Source organism: Neomonachus schauinslandi, chromosome 8, assembly GCF_002201575.2.
Source record: "Neomonachus schauinslandi chromosome 8, ASM220157v2, whole genome shotgun sequence".
Lineage (NCBI taxonomy): Eukaryota > Metazoa > Chordata > Mammalia > Carnivora > Phocidae > Neomonachus > Neomonachus schauinslandi.
In genome coordinates, this window is record NC_058410.1 from 92,742,742 (window position 1) to 92,761,926 (window position 19,185).

General features: G+C 37.1%; 1 protein-coding gene across 2 annotated transcripts in view; it reads left to right on the top strand.

The window, feature by feature from the left end:
* Positions 1-19,185, top strand: part of KHDRBS2 (KH RNA binding domain containing, signal transduction associated 2) — a 561,940-nt gene that overhangs the window by 347,787 nt on the left and 194,968 nt on the right. For both annotated transcript variants that reach the window (XM_021692046.1, XM_021692047.1), the window contains exon 5: positions 16,795-16,922. In XM_021692046.1, the coding sequence (XP_021547721.1) occupies positions 16,795-16,922 (128 nt within the window). The remainder of the gene's footprint in view (positions 1-16,794; positions 16,923-19,185) is intronic.

The window sequence follows — 19,185 nt, forward strand, 5'->3', positions numbered from 1 at the left end:
AGTAATGCTATAATCATGTTTTTATCTCCTTTAAGCTCTTGGGGTCTTGTATCATTTTTTTTAAAGTAGAAATTGGTTTTTGTTCCAACTCAAAATACATAAAAATGGATTTTTTTTTCACACCACTCTTAGAATTGTGAAAGGGGAGAGAAAGGTACTGAAGTGATATTTCACCCATAAAACCCTCTGAAACACCCAGTGATAGGACCCACACGGAAAATACCAGTCTTACAGCCTGCAGAGAGAGGGAAGGTCTTTTCTTATTTCTTATGCAGGCCAGTAGTTTTCAAAATTTGGAAAGGTGTGACAGTTTGGTAGTTATTATTTTTAGATCTTAAGCCACAGTGAACAGGACCAGAAATCATTCATAATGAGGAAATTAGACAAAAAAAATAACCTTTTAGAAAAGAAACACTAAATGAAAGATCATGTTGTAGTCATGTTTCTACAAATAGACATTATGCAAAAACTAGCCAGTACATCAGAGCTAGGGAAAAAAAGGGGGGTCTTATGAGTTAGCTGGTTTACATGAATAATTTTGACATAACAGTTTCATCTAATCACACTGTGAATTTAGATCTCATCAAGCAGTCGATTTCCAATGTACCGACAAATGACTATGCTGTCATTTATTGCCCATTTTGTTATAATGCAAGCTACTCAGCCCTATTTCTTCATGCCCTGAGTCACTTGCTAACCCTTTCCTGACTCCTTTCGATATCTTTTGAAATTTTTTTTGTATTTTTGCACAATCACATATTTTATGTAAACCTCAGGCTGCTAGGTGTTCTGCTTTTCTATTTACTGATTCTTGTCCTCAGTTTTCATTGTCTTTATAATTGTATACAGTCATGTACACATAAATGCATACTGTCCAAGTACACAAGCATGTAAATGAACATGGGTAAGAATAACATGTGGTTACCTAGACATTCCCAATATTGGTTGAGTTGTCTTCACATCTCCAGAAATGGAGTCAGGTTTTAAGTCCATTTGGAGATAAGAAAATAGTTGAGAGAAGAAAGGTGACTTACCCAAACTAGAGCTCAGAATTCCTATCTCCAAGCTGGGAAAGTAGCCTATCCAATTTATACATTTATTTATATCACCTGCTTGCTAGTAGCAATTTATTAGTCAATCAGCTACCATACACATTTTACATACATGTCAAACACACACGTACACCACCACCACCAGCAGCAGCAATAATACCAGCTTAGCAACAAGGGCAATGGGATGTCCTTTGATTTCCTTTTCTGTTTTCAGAAAGAACACAATCGGGGTTCCTGGGGTGGCTCAGTCGGTTGAGTGTCTGCCTTTGGCTCAAATCATGATCCCAGGGTGGCGGGATCGAGCCCCATGTTGGGCTCCTTGCTCAGTGGGGAGTCTGCTTCTCCCTCTCTGCCGCTCGCGCTGCTCATTCTCTCTCCCTCACTCTCTCTCTCTCAAATAACTAAATAAAATCTTAAAAAAAAAAAAAAGAACACAATGATTTGGAAGGACAGCCCCCATACAGCCCATGATAATGTGTAGAGCAAGGGACTTGGAGCTCTGATTCAGAAATCTATGCTATTTTGATTGCAGCATGCTTAATATCTGAATAGGTCCAGGCTGATGAGATCTCAGAACTGGAGCAAAATAAAAAAGGAGTAACTTAACTGGGAAAAAGATGAGAAATGTAAGGCATTTAAAATGTTTTTACCACAAAATCCTGCCTGTGATTTGCCTCACATTCATCATTTAACCTCTGAGTCTGCAAATGGGGGTAATAATCCTCCAACCCTTCATCATTCACTGAGGTGCCATAAAGATGAATTTGGTCTGCTCCTGATGCACTTAAGGCTCCTTAGAGATTGGCAGTGCATAATAGAGGAGGTTTCAGTAGCCTCCTACCTCTTGTGATGAGCAAAGAAATAATTGGATAACACCATGATTTTTGAAGCTTGCATCAGTTGTTTCACCTTGATGAATATTGTCTTTATTTCCTAGCATCATGCTATCAAAATAATACCCTGATTGATTTTTTAATAAACTTGATTTTTTAGAGCAATTTTAGGTTCACAACAATATTGAGCAGAAAGTACAAAGAGTTCTCTTTTATCCCCTGCCCCCATATATGCGTAGCTTCCCCCATTGTCCACATCCCCTTACTGGAATAGTGTATTTGTCACAATTGATGAACCAACATTGACATATTATTGTTCCCCAAAGTCCATAGTTTACATTAGGGTTCGCACTTGGTGTTGTACATTCTATGGATTTTGATCAATGTATAACAGCATGTATTGCTATAGATCGAATGTTTGTCCTCCCCACGCCCAAATTCATATGTTGAAAACCTAACTCCAAGATGATGGTGTTAGGAGGTGGGATGTTTGAGAGGTGATTAGAGTATGGCTGTGGAGCCCTCATGAATGGGATTAGTGCCTTTGTAAAAAAGACTCCAGGGTAAAAAGATGGTCTGTAAACTAGAAAGTAGGCCCTCACCAGACAATGAATCTGCCAGCACCTCGTTCTTAGATCTCAGTCTCTAGAACCATGAGAAATAAATTTCTGTTTTTTATAGGTCACCCAGTCCTATGGGTATTATGTTATAACAGCCTGAACAGACTTAGATCTATGTTTCCACCATTGCAGTATTATACAAAATGGCCTGACTGCCTTAAAAATCCTCTGCACTCCACCCAGTCACACCTTCCTCCCCTTTTTGCCCCTGGGAACCACTGATCCTTTTATTATCTCCATAGTTTTGCCTTTTCCAGAACATCATATAGTTGGAATCAGATAGTATGCAGTATAAAGCTGCTATAAGCATATGTGTGCAAGCTTTTGGGCTGACCTAAGTTTTCAAATCCTTTTGTAAATACCAAAGAGCATGATGTCTGGATTGTATGGTAAATGTATATTTACTTCCATAAGAAACTTCCAAATTGTCTTCCAAAATAGCCGTACCATTTTGCATTCCCACCAGCAATAAATGAGAGTTCTTATTGCTCCACATCCTTGTCAGAATTTAGTGTTGTCAGTGTTTTGAATTTTTGCCATCCTAATAGGTACATAACCAAAAATTGTTTAAATTTACAATTACCTAATGGCATATGATGTTGAGCCTGCTTTCATATGCTTGTTTCTAATCTGTATGTCTTCTATGGTGAAGTGTCTATTCATATCTTTTGTTCATTTTTTAATCAAGTTGTTTATTTTCTTATGGAGTTTTAAAGAATCCACTGTATATTCTGGATAACAGTCCTTTATCAGATGTGTCCTTTGCAAATATTTTTTCCCAATCTGACTTGTCTTCTCACTGTCTCAAAGTCCTGATTGATATTTTAAATTTGTCCTGCATTATTTTTCAGATTATTTATTAGCTTTCAAATCAGTATTTGCATTTGATTCTGAACATAAAACTTATTTGTAGGGGCGCCTGGGTGGCTCAGTCGGTTAAGAGTTTGACTCTTGATTTCGGCTCAGGTCATGTTCTCAGGATCGTGAAGAGCCCCGTGTCGGGCTCTGCACTCAGCAAGGCATCTGCTCGTCCTTCTCCCTCTGCTCCTCCCCACTCTCTCTCTTCCTCCCTCTCAAATAAATAAATAAAATCTTTAAACAAAACAGAACAAAACAAAACTTTCTTTATAAAGCTTAGTTAAGCAGGAGTTGGCAATTGTCCCAATATTTATTTGTATATGTAAATATATTATAATTATATTCTAAATAGGGATAAAACAGAAGATGAGATATCTAGAAATTTTGCATGGAGTCCCAAAACTCCAGTTGTGTTGCAAATAATTTAGAGAAATAGGAAAAGTAATTTGGTGAGAGTTGAATTCTCTGCCTTCACATTCACACCTTCACCTATATAAACATCAATAACTTAGAACAATAAACAACAAAGTTTTACAAATATCTTCTTAGCTTTTTAGAAGAAGACCATATGAAAATCGCTCACATTAAATTCTAAGCCTCAAAATGGCTGATTTGCAATGATCAGGCTAATTAAGTTTAGAATTAAGTGTATTTTAGAAACCCATGGAAATCAAACCTCTTGGAAGAATGTTTTCGTTCATTATAAAATCAAGAGTTGGGTATGTATTTCTAATCTATAAATTGTCTGGAGGGTGATAAAGGAAAGAGAACCATAGATCTGCTCTGTACTTACTGATGCTTTGGAAGCAATATCCGTGATAGTGCAGAAGGCAGCCAATTAATGGCTTTTGTGGTTTGCTAAATGCTTGAGTAAAGTCGAGGTGTTTAATAACCACAAAAGCCCTTTACTGCCACTAGAGTCCTAAGGCTTCAGTAGCAATTCATATTCTAGACCAGCATTAAAGCTGGTTCAACAAACCAAAGTGTAAATCTCTTTTTAAAGCATTTTCTTTCTCCTCCGGAGGATTTGTTGATACTATTTTTAAAATCTTTTTAAATTTCTTTTTGTTTCAGTGACTTTGCAGTAAAGAAGTACATGAAATGAGATGGTTTGCAAAGCAAAGTATCATTTGGGTACGTGTTTTGTGAAGACATTATTACATTAATAGATAAGAATACAGCCACATTTCCATGTGCGCATAGCACCCGAATCATCTATTTCAGTGCTACAGTTGGAAAGTAAAAATTCAGTAGCCTGTCCTCCTTTTGATATCCATGGCAGACTTCTTCATGAGAAAGTCTTATGGAGGCAGTTTGGGCATTATTTAACTGGATTATTATGACCACTTTTTCATTTTCCAGCTATAGAAATAGAGCCAGAAATGACTTGTTCAAAGGCCCAAATCTGCCCTCATTCTAACCTTCACTGTCTCATGTCCAGACTGCTCTAAAAGTCTTCTACAGTAATTGAGTTTCTGTAGAAGAAGTGAATGACATCCCTCTGACTCCAGTCCCTCATCCACATTCCTGAGTAATCCTTCCAAAACCTGTCCATGGTGATGCCATTCTGTGAGTACTCATTATCTTGAGAACACAAACCTCCAATCTCCCAACCTGCGTTCTCTCCACACATCCTTCTACTGTCTACCTCAGACATGATGCTTTAGGAAAATTGGATTATTGACTATTGTATCCGATCACTTTTCTATCGTGACTTCATGACTTTACATGTTCAAATCTTCCTAGATTGTTCTTTTTCACCTCTACCAAATTTCCACCTCTCTTTCTGATCCCTAAATGCCTTCTTGTAAGGGCATTTATGTTCCCTCTTATGATTAATAGACTATGTTTTTTGCCTTTATTTATTTAGTTTTTTGTAAGCAGCGTTCTTAAAGACAAGCTATCCATATAGGAGAGAATCACATCACTCCTTAAAAAATCCCGGATTTTAAAAGACTCCTTGTTTACAAATAATGTTTGCTTTCATTTTTTAAGAATAGAGAGAGATTAGGGAACCTCACATTCACTATCTTTCCCAACTCAGTGATGACACCACGACTGAGTCAGTAGCACAAACCAAAAATCTGGGAGTCACATTTGAGTCCATTTTCTTCACAACTCCTCACATCTGATCCATCAGCAGTTTCAGCAGATTCTGCCAGATAGGTCCACAGATAACCAGTGGCCCTTCCTCTCCACCAGTCTCCTCCATGGTGATGGCAGAGGCAACTGCCACAGCCAGCGTGCCTACTGCTACAACAGTGTCTTCACCCTTCTGCCTGTTTCCACTCCAGTTCCAGGTTAATCCGTTTTCCTAATAGCACCCTGAATGTTCCCTCGAAGACACAAAACTGGGGGCTCCTGGGTGGTGCAGTTGGTTAAGCATTGGACTCGGTTTCAGCTCAGGTCGTGCTCTTGGGGTCCTGGGATGGAGCCCACCTTGGCTCTGCATGCTCATCGCTGACTCTGCTTGAGATTCTCTCTCTCTCTCCCTCCCCCCTCCCCCCATGTTATCTGTCTCTCTCTCTTTCTCTCTCATAAATCTTTAAAAAAACAAAATACTGGTTGTTTCACTGTCCATTTAAATTCTACGTAGGCCATCTATTATATTTAGAATAAAGCCAAGAAGAGCCAGCATGATCTAGCCCCTGCCTACTTATCAGACCTAGCATCACTCTCTCCCATGCTCACTAAATTCTTGACATATGTGCGCTAGTGTTCTCTCTGTTCCTTAAAGAGTCACAGCTTCTTCCTGGCTCATGGCCTCTGCGTTCCAGCCACCTGGGAGACTAGATCCAGATCCTTGCATGTCAGGCTTCTTTACACTCAGGTCTCAGTTAGTAGGTTACCTCTTCAGACAGGCTGTTGCTGACATCCCATCTAAACCAACCTTCCCAAGCAGTCCCTCAGTCATGTTGCCCTGTTCCTTTTTATCACAGCATATTATCATCTGAAATGAGCTCACTTTTTCCTTTGTTTGCTTTTTTGTGGTCTGTTTCCCCACTTTAGAATGTAAGTTCAAGGAGGGCCACTTTGTTTACTATATTTGCAACACCTAGAACAAGTATATAGACAAATAAGCATATTTTTATATTTAATATATATAGTGTTACTATATTTAATAATAATATATTTTTTCACCGAGGAATGCATAGTCCCGGATGCTCCCTTCCTGGCTCCTGGCCTTGTAGGTTTGTACGAGTTCAATAGAAATCCTGCTTTCTGTCCCTAGCTCTGAGTGGTATGAGCCTGCGCTGGTGGTATTCTAGATCTTTAGAACAAAGTAAGAATCCTATCTTCAGGCAAAGGACAGGAGCATTGTAGATAGCATGCAGATGTTGCTTGAGGTTGTAATTCATAGGAAATAAAGGAAAACTGAAGTTCCTTTGGCTGGTACCCAGCTCTTGAGAGCCTAAGATTTCTCCCATTGGGATGAAAACAAATCAAAGTATAACTTTCATCATCGAACATAGAACTAATGTTGATAAATCCTAGAGCATGTTCTTTATAGAACAATTAAATGGTTACCTTCTTTCAATCAAAGTTTGCAGAATAAATCTTAAAAGTGAGTGAAAAAGGGATTAGGGGAAGTTTGTGACCTGGATGCTAATTATTTTTTTTAAAGATTTTATTTATTTATTTGAGAGAGAGAGAGAGCACGCATGAGTAGGGGGAGGGGAAGTGGGAGAGGGAGAAGCAGACTTCCCACTGAGCAGGGAGGCTGATGTGGGGCTCGATCCCAGGACCCTGGGATCATGCCCTGAGCTAAAGGCAGATGCTTAATGACTGAGACACCCAGGCTCCCCATGAATGCTAATTCTTAATACTGCTTCTCCCTTGGCTTTGATGAAAGGACATGACAGACACAAGTGATTTGGTAGGGAAACCGAATGGTCTTGAAGTACCGATATTGGACGTGATTCCAAGAAAACAGGCATTACCTTTACTCTTTGAGATACAGGGTTAAAGAGGGAAGAGATCCAAGGCCTGAAAGGGGCCTTAGAGATGGACCATCAATTCCATGTTTGTTGAGAGGATCTGGTGGCTTCCTGCAGTGAATCCTTTCTACAGAAAGATTGATTCTGACAACCTGCAGTGTATGTTCATCGTGTGGAGAAGGAAAGGGTGCTGCCTGATTTAGCTGACTCTAGTGCTCTCGAGGAGTGCCATGCCAATGGCATGTGGGATTTGGGAATCTTGGGAGAAGCCTGGGAACAGAGAGGTATGCTGTCCCCCTTCAGAGGAGAAGTCCAGCGTGCTAGCTGCTCTGCATGGGCCCATGACAGCAAAGAACCCAAGTCTTCCTGCTTAACCATCTGCCCCTGACGAAGAGGCTGCAACTCAGGACCTATTCAGAGGCTGAACAAACCCACCCACAGATAAACGAATACAATTTATAGCCCATTAAAGGGCCTTAGTCAATTGGAGGAAGAAAAATCCAGCCAAATAATTTAGCAGAGGGTTCCTATTGACACAGAACCAGTGGAAGCAAGGAAAGGAAGGAACGACGTATATCTCGCTCCTCTAACTCTGAATCCATGTTGTTTTTCACTTCGCAATTCTAATTTATTTCATGAGGCTACATAAGAACTTTCACATCATATTTTGATGCATCTTCTCATACTTCTTCATTGTATTGCATTCATATATCACAAGTCCATTTCTTCAGCTACGGACCATGGAGCTAAAGTATTTCATCAAGTGTTTATTGGCTTCCTTTCCTGAGTATGCGGTAGCTGAACTCAGCCTCCTTCACCCTCGCTGGATACTCTCACTCCTGCTGCCCTATGCTTGGCTTCTGTGCTACATTCACCTTTCCCACCTGGCAAATGATTCTGCTCACTTCTAATGCAGCATTTGAAAAAGTGACATTTTAATTATTTTTAAGGACTACCCTATTATAATATGATTAAATATTCAGGAAGAATACCATGCAAAGAATTTTTTTTTAAAGACTAAATTTGGAAAGAACTGGTAGCTGCAAGCCAAACAAAAGGATAATTTTAAACAAACAAAAAAAGGCATGCACAGCATATTTTATACTCTTTTCAAAGAGCTTCAAAAAGTTGCCATGGCTGAGTAGGTTGTTGTTTTCCTGATTAAAAAACACAGAAGGAATCATTACAGTATTTTCACTTGGGAAAAAACAAAAAGAATTCTAGGAGAGATTTTTCTCATGAGCCACCTATATACTCTTCTTAGTTAATATTTTTCTTTCTATAACAGAAATGTAGGGGCACCTGGCTGGCTCAATCGGTTAAGCGTTTGATTCTTGATTTTGGCTCAGGTCATGATCTCAGGGTCGTGGGATGAAGCCCCCGTCAGGCTCCGTGCTCAGCGCGGAGTCTGCTGGACATTCTACATTCTCTCCCTCCTTCTCCTTCTGCCGCTCCCCCTGCCTGTGCTATAAATAAATAAGCAAATAAATAAATAAATAAAATCTTAAAAATAAATAAGCAAATAAAACAGAAATGTAGAATTCAACATTTTTTAAAATAAAGTAAAAAGTAGCAACCACTAAAAAATCTTTGTAATATTGGGAATAAATTATTATTTAAATCAACAAAAAGAAAAATGAATTGAGCATACACTGATTCAGAGCATACGAAGAAGGCATCCCTCCTTGCCCAGAAAGAAGAATGTTTCATGAACAGGTGCAGGGATCTAGTCATCTGGAGTCACTTAAATCCTCCTGGTTAAGGGGCTTTCCTCCACTGTGTCTCCAACACCTACATCAATGTCTGGAACTTACCTGCTGCTCAAAAATACATTGAATAAATGATGATTTATTTAGCAAAGCTCCATGAAGAACTTCTAAAAATCTAGTTGTTTAGATGCATTACTATCTTGAATATATAAATTTTCTATGTCCAGGGGAAGGCTCAGAATTACAAGGTTATTAATAAAAAAATCACCCACATGTGCCATAGTCTATCAACGTTTTTCATGCAACAGAATTCGTACTCTTCTCTAAATGTATCCTTACCATGATGATCTCTTTGTTAAGAAGAATTTGGATCCATTTGATCAATGTACCAATAACTATCATCAGTTCTGTGTTAGCCAGGAGATTGTTTTTTGTCTTCGTAAATTAAGGTAGATAAAATATGCCAAAGTATTGAATCAATGCCTATTTCAACTTAAAATTCAGAAAGAGCTCCTGTATCATGTGTGCGGTAAAGTTGCCAAGGAAATTTGCTGAAGAAAATAGGGTCATTTCGGTTCTATTTAAACAAATGGAACTTGGTTATTTTAGAGTAACAATCCAAATCTCTCATTTGCCATTATTTAAATATTTATCTACTACTCTAAATCTAACTTGAGGTAGTGGCTGATTTTATAAGCCAGGATAGGTGAAGTTATAACACCAAATACATGAGTCAAATATACTGAAATACGTGAATCCTTTGGTGCTCAATCAAAAGGTCTTGACTCCTGGAGCTCATATATCAGTGGCCAATGTTTGCTAAGATTTAATAAAATAAGATAGAAAATAAGTCAATCATCCTGCAAAATATCTACCTAAAAATCTGTATAGGTATTATCTTATTTGATGATTTTTATATAGTGTGCAACATGAGTTGGTAATGGGAAAAAAAGAGAAAACATTTTTGAGTGACAGAAATTGCCTTCACTAGCAGTTCAAGATACAAAGTCCACAATTTTACTTTGTGATATTCTATGTCCTTTGGCAAATAAGCTTTACAAAGCCTTTATCTAGACCTTATGCTGAGTCATGCACCGAACAGATTCTTAATAAGTCTGAATTGACTGTCTTTGACCACATTTTGTTAATGAGGTTTCCTGGTGCCACGCCTGGGCTGATTAAAACTCTCCCTGTGTTGGCTAAGAGCTGTTATCTAATAGCCTAAGATGTTTTGCTAAATAATACCCAGCACAGCACTGGTTGTTCTCCGAAAGAGCTTCCTACCCATTCTAATTCAGCTACAGATTTGATATTGGCACAGGACCCATTACCTCCCAGACTTTCTTGTTTATTACTCTAGTGAAAGTGCCCTAACCTAATTGTCTGTAGGGACTTGGGAAATCCCAGGTCTCTTTGTCTTGGCCCAGACAGGTTACAGTCTGCATTTCATTCTCCCCCGATGTGGTCTGACAGTCTCAGCATTGGTAGAGCTGAATATATGTTCACATGTTACCAGTGGTTATAATCAGTTTTAAATGTGCAGCACCAGTGCCCATCGGAGTCTCAGAGGGGGGAATTTGGCGGGAAAATTGTCCCTCACTGTGACCCCAGGTAGCCTGTCTACACCTGTCATCACCTGGCATCTATCCACAAGTGAAATAATCTTCCCAATTTGTATTTGGGCAAAATGCCATCATAACAGATGGACATGAGTGTATGTAACTGGGAAGTTATGCATATACATTAAATATGCAGACTATGAGCATGAGTCCTTTCTAGGAACATCCAAACATCTGTCTCCTCTGAGCTTTTGTGTATACCGTTTACACCATATGCCATCACAGTGGGAGGGCCTTGTCGGAGATATAGAAAGGAGCACGCATGAATTTCATGGAAATTGTTTCATAGGGCTAATTTGCCTCACCCTAAGCAAAAGGAATATATAACAAATACTGTGAATATCTTTGTTTTTATTTGAAGGGGGCGATTTTTAAAAACTGATTTTGGTAGCAAACAAGCAAAATTTTGGACATTATAGGAAAAATAAAGTTAAAATTTGAATCAATCCTAAAAATGTGTTTGTATGGTATGCGTGTGTTAATTAAGCCTTGATAGATTCATTTGAAAGTTCACTGTTACAATACCTTCTGTCTGAAACCAAAGCTGCAGATCAAACCAGTCAGCATTTGTAAAGCGCCTTTTAACTCATCTGCAAGGCAAAGGGTGTTCTTAATGTGTGTATGATTTATTTACTGTTGGTATACCTTGAAGTGTGAAATCCCAGTAATTTCGAATCTTATCTAAAATAGTATTAAAGTTCATCAGTAAGTATAACTCATTTTCTTCTTGACAGAACATTATCTTTATAATATGGGTAAGTTTTATTTCAAAAATTTTGTAATATTCTGGTTTCGCACGGAAGTTAAATACATAAGATTTTATTTTTTACATTTATTATTTTATTATTTATTTTTATAAATAATATTTTATATCATGTTTGTTAAAATGTTTATTTTATTACTTATTTATCTTAAATGACTGGAAATTAATTTTTCCATTTTTGTTCATCCTGAATTGTCATAACTTAACCTTTCTTTGTCCCTTATGAACTTTTTCACATGCTTAAGTATTTATTTTTCTATCTCTATCTCTTTCTCTCTCAAAGGTCTTTTAATATCAAATAAGAACAAAAATAATACTAAAATAATATCATAAAATACAAATGATCATAATTACTACTTATAAACTTATATTTTTACTTTTCAGTGAATGTATGTGCTAGCGAATTGGGCGTTAAAATTATAAATGCCATAAAACTACAATCACCCATTCGTAGGTATAATTATTTTATGACTCTAGAACCTTAGAACCATAGTTCACTCAGGTGAACTATGTGGTTATATATTTTTTATAAGATAATATTTATAAGGTAAACTTGGAATGTTTTGTTTACTTGTATCTTTAAGGTTTTATATAACTGAAAAAAAAATGATGTTATATAACTGAAGCATCAACAACACATGCCACAGTTAAATGTTCAACTGGATATACTAGCTTCAGGTAGACTCATGTTCTAGTTATGAAAGATTAATTGAAAATTAGATCTGTGCTTAATGAATTAAGACTGGAAAAAGCACTATAATATAAAATTACAGAATTTAGGGTTTAGAAAATTATATTTATATTATAAAAATAATCCACAGAATATATTCAGTCTAGAAAATATTTAGTATCAACTATCCTTGCATGTGGGCATTAAAAAAGTTCTCTTCCATATTTATTTGCAACATGTAGATGCTTCATTACTATAAATACAGTGGTGTATATATTTTGGTTGTCTAATTAGAAAAACTTGAGTTTATTAAAAGACCTGGTCTTTTAACATTTAATGATCCAAACACTGTATTTAATAAGTTAACTGACATCTTCAGTGATACAAATTTACATTAAAAGTGTTAGAAAATTTTTATCACTGCATTATTTTACTAATCTCTTATACAATCTTTGTGCTAATATTCTAATTATCACAAATATGTGCAGATGACATTCAAATTTACTCTCCCCACCCAGATCTGAATTTCTAAGATAACACTTAATGTCACTTTGGCATTTTAAACTTAAGGTGATTAAGACCAACTACAAGGGGCACCTGGTAGCTCAGTGGGTTAAGGGTCTGCCTTCAGTTCAGGTCATGATCCCAGGATCATGGGATCCAGCACCACATCTGGCTCCCTGCTCAGCAGGGAGTCTGCTTCTCCCTCTCCCTCTGCCCCTACCCCACATCGAGCACATGCTCTCTCTCAAATAAATAAATAAAATCTTAAAAAGACCAAATACAAATTCTCCGCCTCTAAACTTTTTTTCCCTCATTGCTTCTTTTATATGGTTAATGTTCTACTTCTAACCATCTCTGCACCTGAAAATGTCTTTTGTCCCTACCTTTCCCAATCACATCATATACTTCCCAGTCGAAGACTCCTAAATTTTTTTGTCGTTGGCCATATTCTCTCTCTCTTACCCCACCACACACATGCACACACAGCTTTTCATTGTTGCTACAGTTTATCTGAGCCAACCAGATTGTTCCGGTCTCCTGCCCAAGATATGGTTTGTGTCTGTCCACTCCATGACTCTTTAATATTGTCCTATTAAGTGAGGTGTTGAAAAATTGGGCAATAAACAATTCATTTTCTTAAAAAATATCAATTACTACCCTTTTTGGTAATCAATAATCAGCTTCAAGTTTCACTTTTAATCTGTATATAACCATTTTTAAGTAAAAGAACTGCAAGTACTCCAATTTAATCAGAGTATAAGGTGTGTTGAACAAAATAAGCTCCACAAGCATTAACATTAGTGTATTTATCAAAGCTCTCAGCTTTGTAATCTTAGGAACCTGGTTTTGTCAACACTTTGTATATTCATTTGTGCCCTCCAAGAAGCAGATGCCAAATTGGGATTATACACATAAGGATTTTGATAGGGAAAATGTTCCTGTAACAACAACAAAAAAATAATAATAAGGGAGCCAAGGAAGACTGGAGAGCCCTCACACTACAATATTTGACGGAAAGGAAAGATAGGTGGAAGGGCCTAGCCTGTCCTGGTGCAACAACATTAAAAGCAAGTTCAGGGGAGCCTGACTGGCTCAGTCAGTTGAGTGTCCAACTTTTGGTTTCCGCTCAGATCATGATCTCCAGGTCGTGAGATCGAGCCCTGTGTAGGGCTTCATGCTTGGTGGGGAGTCTGCTTGAGATTCTCTCTCTCCCTCTGTCTCTCCTCTCCCCCTTCTAAATAAGTAAATAAATCTTAAAAAAAAAAAAAAAAAAAAAAAAAAGTTCAGCAAGGTTGTCAGAGAATCCTTGAAGCACAGGGCAAAGGGGTCCCGTGACTCCCAGGAATGGGCCTATTTTAGCATCTTGACCACATTTGGTCATTGACTAGGAGTTGTTCTTGGGGAGCATGGTCTTAGGAGCAATAGGATTTCAGAACAGAACAACTGGGATTCTTAGTCAATTACATCTGTAGTCAGAGGTCTGTATTCTCTTGACCACCACAACCCTGGAAGATGATCCATTTCTTTAAACAGAGTATCTAGCTAAGCTTATAGAAAACTTGATTATATATCAACAGTAGTTGTTTTGCTTACACTAGGAATTAACCCACAGTGTCAAATATTCATGTCAATAAGATAAACAGATTCTCTCCATGTTAGCAGGTTTCCGTCTAGAAGCTGAATTCCAATCTGCAGTTGGATTGGTGAACATAGACTCTGAATAAAGTGTTTTAAGTGGACAGTTCAAACTTAATGACACTAGGGTATGACATTAGCTATATTTACCTCCATTACTAGGGCTGTACCTGCCCTACAAGAAACATGTAGATCACACCTGGGCCTATGCACCCTCTTTTGGACAGGAGAGGAAAAAAGCTGCTGAAGTATGCCTCTGACTTTGGTCTCTCATGTTCGAGGCTGACCAGCCCCCTCTGTATTTGTTAGTTTTTGCAGAAAATAAACCACCAGAATGCTGACTTAAAGCACCACTTTATTATTTATTTCTACCCATTCTGGGGGTGAGAGGGTGATTTTTCCACTCTTCATCAACTTGACTCATATTGGATGGCCCAGGATGACCTCACTCACATGTTTGGGAACTCAGATGGGATGGTGGGAGGGAAGGGGTGATTGGAGCCTCTCTCCACATGGTCCTCATTATCCAGAAAACCAGCCTGGGCTTCTTCACCTGGTGGCAAGAAAGGGCAAGCTCCAGTATGGAAGCACTTTTCAAGTCTTTGCTTTTGTCACCTTTCTTCTTGTCCAGTTGGCTAAAACAAATCACATGGGTAATTCTAGAGTCAGTGTGATGGGACCTTTCCAAGATACGGATGCAGGGAGGCCTGATCAAATTGGGAATTATTCTTTCATACTGTCTGATTAATATGTTTCTCCTCCTTCTCCCCTATTTTGTCCCCAGTCTCTTCCTCCCCCTCTTCTTTATGAGTATACAATATATAAGACTACATCCACATTATTACAATTTCTGATTCTAGCATAAAAGTAAAATTTACATATATTGGATTCATCTGCAATTTCTGAATTTTTAAATTTCAGTGTTGCCAACAATGAAAATCTATCTCATTTTATAATTCATAATTTATAAATTAAATTAAATTCATAATTTGTAAGGAGAGTTCATGGGTTTTTCTCAGATAGGAAACTGCAGTGATCCTCTTGCCAATTAGGAATATTACATGGGAAAATTATGGAATTAATTTTTCATTTTAATAGTGGCTGGTCAATTCACTCAGGTGAATTAACAGTTCATCAGAAGTAACAATTCATCACATTCCCTGATCCTAATGAAATAATAGACATGTTTATTCTTCAGTTTGATGGTTGCTTGAACGTGAAAATTAAGAGTAGAAGTGGAAAATATATATTACAGTGGAAACTGTAATTTTCTACTATATAGCTCTTCTGTCAGTCAACTGTGCTGAACCCATTATGAGGTGCTGAAGAGGATGAACATGAAAGCAACATGTTAAAAATAAGAAGATAAATGCTTTGGAGTGACTAGTACTTCTGCTTGTAATCAAGGCAATTTTGGGAGCATCAGATAAAGCTGTGCATTAGAAATCCTTGTAGGCTGAATGCATCCTTGCCTTTTTCTAAACAGAGGTGTGTGGGTGCGGATGCACAGTGTTTGGTTAATATTACTGTACACATATATGCAGAGCTAAACTGGCAACATTGGTGAGATGATACACTTGGTTTTTGGGCCCACAACTAGGCTTCAAACATCATTTCTGTCAGCATGCCCTTTACATATATTTCTAGTGTCCACTTCTAGGCTCCTCTCCAGCACTAGCAAATCCACTACAGTGATTTCACTTAAACATATATTTACTGAAAAAGAATTTAATCAGATTGGCCATTTGGTAAAAATAACCAATTATTCAGTTTTGTATTATTCAAGCAAGGGTGTGTGTGTGTGTGTGTGTGTTAATAAAAGGAGAGACAAGTAAGACTGATATTTGTTTTTTAAAGAGTATTCATCGTTAGTGACCCCAATCCATTCTTTGGTCCCATTAAAATGATTGATATATTTCCACACTGATGAAAGATAAAGAAAGTCCCTTTTACTTTGACTGAATCTCTGGTTATTGCTGTGAAATTTGCCTTTTACTATGGCTATCTTTCCATCATCCCAATGCTAGAACACAGAAAATTCCTTATTTTTAAATATTGTCCATCAAGTTGTTTGGTTGGATCGCACAGCTTCTCAGTTGTCTGAAACTGTGCCATATGATTTCCCCTTCTTTATGATTTTAACACAGTGTCTACTTCGGGCCTTGAGATTGCCCCTTTTTGGTTTATGCATCACTAGCTATTTGAGTATCATGCAGTCATTTGCAGTTTACACATACCATCCCAGTAGAGTTGTTTTTCGGTAATCTTTATGCTAATCATCACTTTGGTATATTCCACAATTTTGTTCTGTATTGCTGTCTTTCCTTTTCTGGCTAACACTTCGAGTGATATCCCAGCACATTTTATCTGATTTCCTGCTGAGTACTTCCTTGATAAAAGAAGCAACTTCAATTTCTGTATATAAAAATAGGAATTTAAAGTATATACACTTCTACATCATTTTAGATTTTCATATACAAGGCTCCAGAAAACAGAAGAAAAATGTCCTTTGATGTTGTGTTTGTTCAGCTCTAAGAACCCCCATGCCCTATTTTAACTCATCGGGTCATGTTTTTTGTTTTTGTTTCCCTAGGACTACAATGATGAAATTCGTCAGGAACAACTACGTGAGTTATCTTACTTAAATGGCTCAGAGGACTCTGGTCGTGGCAGAGGTATTAGAGGCAGAGGGATCAGAATAGCTCCCACAACCCCTTCAAGGTACATTAGCTCTTACTTGAAATAAATTAACAGCAAATGAGGATGGCAAGCCTTTGCCGACCTGCTCTGTGCCATGGTCACAGCTAGGAATAAACACCACCACCAGCCACCACGACAAAAACCATGACATTGAATGCTTACATGATGCATAAGCACTTTCATAAATTAACTCATCAAGTCTTCCATACTGGAGTTAAGTATTATTCACAGGTGACAAATCGAGGTACAGAAAGGTGTCAAGAATTTGCCCAAGGTTACACCAGCAGTCTGACTCTAGAATTCACAGGTAGAGCTTTTAACAACTATCCTAAGAAAATAAGAAGTGCAAACCTGAGTGAGACTTTCTTCTTGGTGGTTCTGTCCTCAAGATTAAAGCATGCAGATGATACAATTATTTGCCTTTTTTGAACCAGGATGACATTGCATGAAGAGAAAGTTAAAAATGTGTCTTTCTGGATTGGTAGAGAGACAGGTGATGATTAGCTAGGTAGGTAGACACTTAGATGGATAGGTAAATAATAGATGCACCACTAGTCCAGAAATCCAGAAGCACACTTCTTGTATGGTTGATGGTAAGAGTATTGAAAGTTCAGGTACATTTGACTTTGCAATGTCCTTGGTCAACAGAGAGGATTTTATTGGGTGTTATTCACTTTGCAGAAAAAAAAAAACCAAACATTGGAAACTTTCTGCATCAGAATTTGTTTTGTACGATTCTGAATTAGTCAAGCTTTCAATAGAAAGCATTGGTTTGAGGAGAGGTAAGGCAAAGGATACTCACAGCCTTCACACATAGACTGTGTAATTCAGTCATTCTCTCTACCTGTTAGAGCTGGCCTTCAAATCTCTAAAGGATGTAGATCTAGAATATTATTTCATACCTTGCATAGAAATCATCTTCAGAGATTCTAGGATACTTTGCTGATTCAATTTATTTATTAAATTATGCCCCAAATATTGTCAACCACCAGTGTCAAAAAACCAGTTTTAACATTTAAATCATAAACACCTCCATTTTGTAATCAGAAAAAAAATTAAAAATGATAAATATCGTAAATATCCAAGTAAAATACCAAGGCAATAGCTATCTAAAAATAAAATGTGGTGGGACACCTGAGTGGCTCAGTCGGTTAAGTGGCTGCCTTCACTCAGGTCATGATCCCAGCGTCCTGGGATCGAGTCCCGCATTGGGATCCTTGCTACATAGGGAGCCTGCTTTCTCCCTCTGCCTGCCGCTCCCCCGGCTTGCGCTTGCTCTCTGTCTCTCCCTCTCTCTTTGACAAATAAATAAATAAAATCTTAAAAAAAAAAATGTGGCAATTTTGAAAATTACGTTTGACTAAAGGAAAACTTAAAATCTTCTAGAGATTATTACATTTTTATCCCTAAAGATGAAAATAAGAGCTCTGTAATGCGAATTAAGAACACTTTTTATTGCTAAAAATTAATGTGACATAACTTTTTTTATGGATATACTTTTTATGGAATCAGTCTTCTATAAAACCTTGTACATTTCTAACCTCATCATGATGGGTTGTGAAATGATATCATTGCAGGTAATCCTAAGTTGATTAAATCATATGCCTTAAATAATGAAACTGTCACTTTTGTAATTCCCAAAATGCCAAATTTTATATGGTGTAACCTAATATATATTTAGTTTTATATGGTGTAACCTAATATATATTTAGAAAGTCTACAGAGGGGGGACAAGTTTTTTCTATTCTATATGCCTGAAATTAGGACCATTTAAAAAAATAATGCATTAACTTGCTTTTGAGATTATAAAATCTTATTAATAGATTTTTTTGTTATTGATGGTCCTTAATGTAACATTATATTTGAGTATTTGAGTGGATCATATAAGATTTCAATTTCAGTAAAGTTTCATTCTAAAATATTAATCTTTAATGGTTTAATAGAGAATAGTGCATTGTGGTCTAGATTTTTAAATATGTTAGAAAAAAATTTGTTTGAAAGTTTTGTTTTTTACTATCCCATATATCATACAAATCTGATACTACATATGTAAAAAGAAGATAAAATTGTTGAAATTTAAACCTCACTTCAATGCTATATTGATATCATTAATGTATTAACGTTAATGAAAGTAAATGGACCAGAATTCTGCTGTCTTCTGTTTCAAACCACATGATGGAAAGTATCTACAATTAAAAAAGAATAAGGAAACAGCTTCACAAAACAGAAAATCATATTGATTAGGAAGCTCTTGAAAACATGAGTTAATGGATGCTAATTTGTA